The sequence below is a fragment of the Hipposideros armiger genome, unplaced genomic scaffold (assembly GCF_001890085.2).
Source record: "Hipposideros armiger isolate ML-2016 unplaced genomic scaffold, ASM189008v1 scaffold_158, whole genome shotgun sequence".
NCBI classification, from domain to species: Eukaryota; Metazoa; Chordata; class Mammalia; order Chiroptera; family Hipposideridae; genus Hipposideros; species Hipposideros armiger.
This window is the reverse complement of record NW_017731508.1, coordinates 1,552,044-1,562,043: the sequence shown is the minus strand read 5'-3', so window position 1 is coordinate 1,562,043 and position 10,000 is coordinate 1,552,044. Positions and strand designations below refer to the sequence as shown.

Genomic DNA, 10,000 nt, shown 5'->3' with positions numbered 1-10,000 from the left:
GAACAGACATTAAGAGATTAAAAAAAAAAAACTTCCAAAAATAAAGCAAGAAAACCCAAAGCAGAAAAGAAAAAGGAGTGCTTCCTTTCTGAGACACGAGACTATTTCAACAGCTGAGTCCACCCTTACAGTATACAGCGCACATAAAATAAATACAGGTCACAAAAATTAACAAATCATCATAACTGTCTAATACATCCTGGGCTGGCTGCGGAAAAACAAGATCACTCTGGATTTATATCTGTAAGTATGGGATTTCCTGGACAGCTAATATCCACAAACAATCAAACACAGGAGGAACACGGGGAAAAAGGCAGCATTATTTCAAATTTGAGCTGGGAGTCGTGATTTGTAAAGGGCTGAACAGGAACTGGAGTTGAAATCTGAAGCAAGGAAATTCTTCTACTAGGCACTGATGGACATTTCTCTGTTTCTCTTGGCTCCCCGCAGGTTTTTAAGTCACTGGGTTTTGAATGTGATACCAAATGAGAATCTCACCAGTACAGAAACTTTGAAAATGACAACTAACTTAATCTCACAATTTAAATAAAATAATAATAATAAAAAACCCTAATGATACTTCACTCAAGAATCAGAGCTTTTTATGAGACCTGTTGCCAATATTAGTGTCTTGGAATGATCTCATCTTTCATCCTGGCTAAATTCCAACACACAATTTCATTAACCCAGGTACTGCAGGTGATAAAACTCATTTTTCCCTAAAGAGACAGCTAAAAAGTACCAGTTATACATTTATGAAGTACCAGCAATCAAAATTATGGATTTTCTAAAAGGTTTTTAACTACTTTTATTGAAAGGAAAATCGCTGTCTCAGACTTTTGTGACACTACTGCTAATAATAAATTTTACCATTTAGACATGGCCATAATATGGTAGACAGTGTCAATAAAAGTACGGAGCAAAGATGATTCCTGTCTTTTAAGTAATGCCTTCTAATTACACCCCGGAAATGATCACAAGCAATACCTAAGCTACCTAATGGCTCTTAAAATATATGAACGTACAACAATGTATCTAGAGTGATACAACGTGCCCCATGCACACAGGCAGTTATATGGAGAATTAACTGCATGAGTAGACATTCAAAAATTTTTCTGATGCTTTCAAAGCCTACCAGAAAAAAAAAATGCATGTCATTTGCATTTCTGACTAAAATCTGTTTGCTGGGGGGAAAAAAACGCGTTCAAATGTTATTTGCTTCTTTTTGAGCAAAGTGGTGGCATTGGGCCTATTATCTTTGGCAAACTTGTCTAAACTTTTCTATCTAATATTTTATAGATCACTAGAGGGCACTGTGGGATTTAGGCCACTCTGACCTCTATGAGTACTTGGAAAGGTCTTGAACTCCTGAACAATGTCAGAAAGGTGAAAGGAGGGACTTTTTAAAGGGGAAAAAAAAACCTTTTTTTTTTTTTTTTTTGTAGCACCCAATTTTTATTTTTCTAAAACAACTCAAAAATGCATAGGTGGAGATGTCAAATTCATAAAAAATCTTAAGCTCCTTCTGTAATATTCAGATTGTCACCTGGGATGTGCTGGGGAGAAATTTCATCCTCAGGTTCTTCAGATATAAATTGTGAGGCTGGACTTCACTTGGCAGGGCCCCCACATTCTAGATGGCTGTTCCCTGTCCACATGCTCAGGTCTACTGGACTAACTAGAGCTAATTTCACTGCAGAAAGTCCAGGTGAGCACACTGACAGCGACGAATGGGGCTGAAACAATTTATGATATCCGGCCTCCTCTGACATGTATTAGCATATACCTGGTTTCTTTAACATACACTTTGTTTTTCCAAAACCACAAACATAGTTGCTGGAATTTCATGTGGAAGTGCTTAAGGGGCTGAAAGTTAACACCTTTGTGATCCTTGCAGCCTCACGGTGGCTGTTAAACAAAAGCCTCTTTGTCCAGGCTTTCTTGAAATGTTTTCTTAACATGTTCCAAGTAGTTTTAGGCAGGGAACTAAAGTAAACAAGATGTTACCATGATAAAAACACTTGTGAAAACATTACCGAGAGCACTTAGTAGTTTCTTTCACATAAAACTCTTCACAGTTTTGAAAAGTAAAATTCACAGAAAAAAATTTTTTAAAGCAAATTACCACCAAAATGTCTGTCCTCTGCTGTCTACAACCCTCGACCTTTGTGAAAGGGTCAGAGTTTCACCTTTGGGCATTTTCTTTCAACATTTCTCTCCATGTATTCTATTGAAGCACATATAAAATTTATTTTGGCTTTAATAAATAATATACACTGACTAATATGCAAAGGACTTTCTGTTTTGCTTTGCCTGGTGCTTTTCTCCAGGAGAAATAACCCCAAAATGGAGATGCCCCCCACCCCCATTCTTTTCAAATGGATACTAAGCAAGGATACAAATTATACTTTTATTAGATGTTACACAAGTGACCATGGGGGGGGGAAACAAACAAACAAAAAGCTAGGGGAAAAAGTATCTTTGCCAAGCACATAAGAGAACCTGGTATTTGTGAAACTATGGGTTCTGTGTCTGATTTTTACATTCTACATTGGAAACAGGAAAATGTGGTCATGATTTTAACCTTCAGATCCACTTCCCACCTTGCCAAAGAATTATGACTCCCCTTTTAAAAAGAAAAGGGGAAGAATTATAAATCCATGTTTCTACTTATAAAGATTCTGGGTTCAACCTGGTCTGGAAGAAAAAAGCCTGACTCAAGTGGGAGAGAAAGGAGACTGCCCGAGCGTCACCTGTCCACAGGGCACGGGCTGGCTTCTGTTTTTCTCTATCCGAGGCCTCCAAGCAGGGCAGGGCTGGAGGACCTCGCCAGTTAGCAGGAGCACCTGTGGATGCAGTCAGCGCTAACAAATTCCACGGTCACATGGTTGATAGATTCTTAAAAAATCAACACTAAAACTGCAACTTGTTTTGAGAAAAAACAGGGAAATAAATGCATCCAATCGACTGGGTGTCTGATTTTGATAAGGCGTCCCTCTGTTGGCTGTGAGGGAAAGACAACAGGATGGTTATTTGTACAGTATTTATCTCAAAAATTAAGGGCCCTGTGGTATACCTCACCTTGGGAACAAACACTGCAGAATGATCACAGAAAAGTGTGAAATCTCTCATTTTGATTTACCAACAGTTACGATATTTTTTTCTCAGGAGGGAAAAATATGCCTCATTTTTAGACTAGTGAGCCCCCCTCCCTTCCTTTAAACCCTGTTAACAGTGGTATTTTATTGTCAGATGGGATATCCTGAATAACTGAGCCTGGCCTCTCTAAAAGTGACCTTGTACTAGCTTGAGCAACGGAAGATCAGAAAACACAGTTACCAAGCGAAGTCACTTTCCCCTCTCCTCCTGAACCCTAGAAACCAGGGTGGAAGAGCCCAAGTCCATTAAGTATAGAAACTGCTGCTGCTGAGCGCAGTAACAGGGCAACACATGCATGGGTGGTTTCCCAAAATATGAATAAATTGAAGGGCTCTGGGAATTCAAACTCAAATAACACGGGATAACAATGCCCAAGGAACTGCAAAAAGACTTCTCAGCTAAAATGTGATGACCCCAAAACTGTGCCCTGGGTCAGACAGAGGTCAGCAGTCTGGTGCCAGGGACACAGCCACACCTGCTCCTTCTCTGTGGCCCTGTGGGAGCTTCAGTGCTGCAAAGGCAGAGGGGAGTGGTCGTGTCTAACAGCCACTGTCTGGTCCTTTACAGAGAAAGCTTGCCACCCCCTGCCCTAAAACCACATTCAACCATGTGGGACTTGACCAGAAATGTATGGTTAAAGGATTATATTAAAGAATAGTCTCTTCGGAGACATCAGGACCTTCCACAGTCACAAGACCTTCCATAGGTACAAGGGCAGGAATGTTTGGATATTTAAAATGATCCGTCTTTTAAAAAGATACTTAGGGCCGGCCGAGTGGCGCGTTGGTTAAGAGCTGGCTTGGGACGCCAGAGGGCCCCGGTTCGGATCCCACATATGAGGGCCAGTGACACTGCCTTCTACAGCTAAGATGCTGAACAACAGCTCGACCTGGAGCTGAGCTGCCGTGAGTCGCTGGTGACGGCGTAGGCTGCAGTCCCCTGCTGCAGTGGGCTGCCATAAGTTACCGTGTGTAGCCAGCAGCCAGAGTGAGCGGCCAGCAGCCGCCGTGAGCGGCCGTCCAGAGGCCTGCGACTGATCTGCCTCGCCCAGGAAGAGCGCAATGATGGTGCCAGCTTGGGCCAGCGAAGCAACATCCTCCACAACTAGACTGAAGAACAAACCAACAGCAACTTGTCTGTTCCCCTTCCCCCGATTCCCCAGCGCTGTTCCCCTTCCCCAATTCCCCAATAAAAAATCTTAAAAAAAAAAAGATACTTACATAGGTAAGAAGTACTAATGTTTTTAAAGGGTGCCAAGTATGGGCTAGGCACTTTACACAACATACCTTTGAATTCTAACAACCCTATGAGGTGGTTACTACTATTGCCATCGCAAATTACATGTGTGATACGAAGGCTCAGTGACGTTATGTAACCAGCTCAAGGAGCATGACCAGAGTAAGTGGCTTCGCTACCCAACCTGCCTTTCCTCAGAGCTTTCTCTAGATCTACTGCCTTAACAGAAAGCACAGAGATAATGAAACACACTGCTTCTTACCAGGCGGTATTGTGTAGCAGTTGAGGGCGAATGCAAGAAACCAGAGGCCTGGGTCTCGATCTGGACTCCACTTCTTATTAGCTACGTGACCTTTGGAAAATTGCTTAACCTCTCTGTGACGTAGTTTCCTTACCTTGAGACTGAGAGTAATACTTCACTCTAAGGTGGTTGTGAGGATTAAATGAGTTACATACGTAAAGCACTTGGAATTGTGCCTGTGGCTAGTTCAGGGCTACTTAATCATAAACTCTTACAAGGAGAGTGTAAAACTATGGGATTAGAGAATAGGTGAAAAAAAACCTATGAAATGATGCCTAAATCAAGGTCAGAGCCATGCTACATTTCGTTGAGTAAGAGCACCTTGGAGAATCCAAGCATCTATGGTATCAATTTACTTGAATCATAAGGAAACACCTATAAGGAGAGGGAGATAATGGAAGTGAAGAATATGCCCAGGAAAGAGGTGCTTTCAGAGTTTAGGAATCTGGCAATTTGAGAAGAAATGCTTGAAATGTCACTTCCCAATAACAATGACTTCACAATGACTTCATTCAAAGAGGCCATGTGGTATGTGTTTGAACCATAAGAAATTTGGTAGCTCTCTCTGTCCAGCTTAGCGGAAAGAAAAGTTACAGCCAATGTGCTTACCCTGTTTGGATTGTGTGGAGATGTCGGAGATAGGATCTGCCAGAAGACTAATTTTCCCCTACGTCAGGCAAGATACTGAAACCTGAAGACAACTCTGAATTTCCACAAGCTAAAATTATACTGTAGAAGAAAACCAAAATTCTGAATTTGTCAGGTACGGCCATCAGTGTGTATGTCAGGAGAGCACCAAGAGAACTTTTGAGTTCTAGCGGGTTTTTTATTCAGCATTTATTTCCCCTTTGCTGGTTTACAAGACTCATTTTTTATTCTCTCCCATCCCGAACCACCATATGGGGTGAACATCTCTGTCTGCGGGCATGTGATGGAAGCCTGGCTCTATCACTGTGATTGGCTCAAAGCTAGAACACATGACTCAATCTGGGCCAATTACAGTCTGCCCAGACCTTTTTCTGGAAAAGGGATGCACTCTGCCACAATAAATTTGTGACCTGTAAATCTGTCTTTTTGTTAGTCTTGGAAAGAGCCCAAGAATGAAGGCAACACAAAAGAAAACAGAGCTAATAGACAAAGAACCAAAATGCCAATAACCTTGTTTAAGCCTCTGGATTCAGCCATGCTTGAAGTTAGCCATTCCACTGGACTTCCTAATTACAGCAGCCAATAATCACCCAGAATCCTCCTGTCCTCACCAACCCCTACTTCTTTTTTGGCTTCGCCGAACCAATTTAAGTTGGGATTCTATAGCTTGCAAACAAAAGTGTTCAATAAATAAGCACTAGGAAATAAGCAAAAAATTAAGGTTTATAGTGGGCATACCAAATTCCGCTGAACAAACATGAACCGAGAACGTCATGTCATGTATAAAACCATAGTATTTGCTAGGTGGTTTCCTATACAAGAGCCAGACTCCTAGTATCCTTAGAAAAGGGCTTTTTAAAAAAATAGGAATCGAGTCTAAGCATCAATTCTAGTGATCTTTAGATTCTTTTCTTTAGTACTCCATGTGTTTCAAACTGTGCAGTCTCCTTGTGGAGGTATCCTTTCCCATACATACATATAAAATTGATACATGTCACCAAGAATGTTGACAGCAATCTTATAGTTCTAACGACTTTAGAAAAATAAATCACATTTACAGATGTTCTATAGGTGAGTGAAATTAGCACCAATATATTTATCAAAACTCACACTAGTGCAGAATGTGAAATCAGAATTTAAAAGTGGTTTCTGCCAGGATCTTTTAATCTCAATACCTAAATAGAAATTCACAAATGATCAGGAAATAACAAAATACAGATTCTATAATGACTGATTGATTCATAAGAGAACAAAGCCCAATAGCACTGACTTGAATCATAGTAATTGTGAAGGGCTAGTGCTTAGTTTAAAATGGAAGTATCACTGCTCTCGATTGTTGATATTTAGAAATACTTTTTGGTATCATTTAAAAAAAACTGAAAGTACATAAGTTTTTAATGACCACATAATGCTCTTAAAGTAAAAAATTAAAGCTGGGAAGCTATAAAGTATTCACAGATTTCCATTCATTAATCAAAAAACGCTATTCACCAAAACCCCTTGCAGATGACACTAGCTACATCTCTAAGAGTGGCTTTATTATAATATTTGCATCCAGGTCCATAAAGATAGATATAGAGATTGTGCTAATAAAATAAAGACCACACAAAACCAGACACCTGCACGTAAATCACCTGCCTCTATTGCCTGGGCTCGAATGAGAGAGAAAAGCCAGAGGGAAAGACCTGCCGACACTCACCTAGATATACAGGAGTTATGTGTGTGCATATGTTTGTTGTGTGCTACATAAATATATTAAATATAATGTATTTGTGTATTCAATCTACATGCCAATGATTCAATGTTACTATCAATGCATTTATGAGATGTCAATAATGCAGGGAGTTTAGTCTAATTTTTTTTCAAGGACAAGGTACTATATATAGGTAAGGTAACATAAAGAGGCAGTAAAGAAGCATTTTGCTTGAGCTATGAGAAGACCAACACATCATTTACCTTCAGAGATATTTACCAGTGTTACAGATTCAAATGGGACAACCCAAGTTTTAGCCATACTTTCATTGTAGAGAATATGGTTACTCCATTCTCTCTATAAGGACAAGAATCTGAACAAAAGTCAACACCAAAATAGAAAGGTAAGAATCAAGTTGACAGCATCCACTTCTTATGTTTATAAAGTCATTTGTATAAAACAAAGAAGCTGCAATTGGCCAGTAAGTGGCACCAATTTTATAAAATTAGAGTTAGTATGTCATTGATTTGGTATGTAGGGACATGAATAAAAGTGAAAACTAATTATGGCAAGTTTAATATTGGGATAATTTTTATTTAATCACTGTCATTCTGGAAAAAAAGAAAAAAAGAACCCTCACAAAAATGGGTAAACACAGGCTCTTCGTAAGAGTAGCAAAACTGCCCTTAGGTGTGTATCTTTTCGCCTTGACAATGCAAGCCTCAATAGATTTTGGAACTACTCCTATGACCTTGTGATCTAAAGTCCACTCTCAAAGAGGCAGTGTGAAACCCTCCATCAAAGAGGCATTTTATGAGGAAAAGCATGACAGTGAGGGGTGATGGCTATGTAAGAGAAGGAAGCAACGTAAAATCCTGCTTACTTCAGAAACGACTGGAAATCTTCACACACTGCTTCACAGCCTGGCCACTTGCACACTCCATGTCCATAGAGGGGGTGGCTGTGGGAGTGCTCCTCATGGGACAAACTGAAAGAAACACAGAGGGTCAGAAAATGAATCTGTGGTCAAGAACCATCCCACCAGACAGAAAAGGCCAGAGGAACCCACGCGGCCAACAGCGGGCATGAATGAATCTGGGGTTTCCGTTTTCCATGGATTTTACTAATTAATTCTGCATTGTTATTTCAAAGCAAGAATTAAATCCCCAAATGTGGACAGCCCAGTGTTAGAAACGTAGCACCACATATGAAAAGCGTTTGAAGGGTTCTGTTAGAGGCAAAGCTCTCTACTCAGACTCTGAAGGACCCTTGAAGAAGCTAGAACTTATCTTTTAACCTCTGTAATGAAAATTATAAAATCTGTACTTGATTTTTAGATTTTCTTACTGTTTTCCACCCAGAATACTACACATTTTTCTCTTCCTTCCACCATAAGCTACTTTTGCATAATTCGTATGCTCTTTTCACAAGTTAATTTTATCAAGCAAAGAACAGTGCAATCAAATAATTTAGAATAAAATTTAGAAAGACAAACATATCAGATTAAAAAAAAAAAGCTAATAGTGGCAAGATGATTATATGCCTACCATTACTGACACCAAGCGTGAGAACTAACTTGGCAAGAACTTCAAGGGGTTAATCCTCATGGGGTTCCAATCAATACATGGTGATTGGGCCAGGGATCCATGTCAGGGGTGCTTTGATCCAAGCCCCGTGGTGCTGTGAGAGTGTACCTGCCGCACTCGCTGCTGAACCATATTCTCAAACGTTTCCTCTATGAGATTTCTGCATCCAGACTTCTTTCAGACAAATTATTTTTACAGTCCGTTTCCACAACCTTAGATTCCATCAAACACAAATATAAAACTAACTTTGAAAGTTCTGTTTTGTACACAAGCATGTTCTCTTCGAGGAAAGGGCTATTTTGCAAACGGCTATTCTACAGCCTCTTCCTGACTTTGAAGTTTAAGGACAGTGAATTATGAAAACACACACACACACACCCCTCTTGTATTTTATATTACCACCAGGGTGTGTATTCATATATCTTATTGATTCACAGAGCAGAGCAGACATACACAAATGCCACTTGTCCCTAACTTACAATTAATTAATCCACACTGAACATTAACAGTAAACACACACATACACAGAACTACAAATTATCAAAGATCAATAGATCTCCCTATGACTTTTGAATGATTTTGCTGGAAATCTAATATAATTTGAAAATAATGACAAGCTATTTTGCCTTTAAGTAGAAAATAAAACTGGGAACCCCTCAAATTGCTCAAAATTAACTTATGAAAGCACTGAGAGGTACCTCTCAAGAGAGAAAAGAACACAAGTGAACTAAAGTAGCTATAGTAAGATTTATAAAGCCCAATGATAAAAGGATATTCTGTTAGCAGTTAAGAGGGTCAAATTCCATTGGACCATAGGAAAGAATTACTACCTATCCATGTTCATCTTCAGATTTTTTTTTAAATGAATAAAATAGACATGAGCATATAAAATGAGGGATGTTAATTAAACTTATTATGGTATTTTCTGATATATGAAAGTCAAATCATTATGCTATACAACTTATACAATGCTGTATATCAATTATATCGCAATAAAACTCAAAAAATTAGATATGTGAAATAGAATTTTTAAAAAATTACTGACAATATTTGAAATTAAAGAATCCTTTTAAATACTAGAATTCTCAGATAGTCTGACAGAAGGAAATCATTTAAAAAGAAAAATATTATTACCAATAGCTTAAAAAAATAAAACCTAACCATTATAATTTTCTTTACCAATTTTATTAAGATTAACGTATTTTCACAATGTTAAAAGTTTATATATATTTGTTATAGAAAACTTGGAAAATGTTGAAAATGAAAATTATCCTAACACACTCACACACTCACACACACACACACACACACACACACACACATTTTTGGCAAATTAACACATAAAGATTTATATCATTCTTTTTTTTTTTTTTTTTT

The 10,000-nt window shown here is 38.8% G+C and overlaps 1 protein-coding gene across 12 annotated transcripts in view; it reads right to left on the bottom strand.

The window, feature by feature from the left end:
• Positions 1-10,000, bottom strand: part of FOXP1 (forkhead box P1) — a 601,823-nt gene that overhangs the window by 48,737 nt on the left and 543,086 nt on the right. For all 12 annotated transcript variants that reach the window (XM_019651316.1, XM_019651317.1, XM_019651323.1 and 9 more), the window contains one exon: positions 7,921-8,025. In XM_019651316.1, the coding sequence (XP_019506861.1) occupies positions 7,921-8,025 (105 nt within the window). The remainder of the gene's footprint in view (positions 1-7,920; positions 8,026-10,000) is intronic.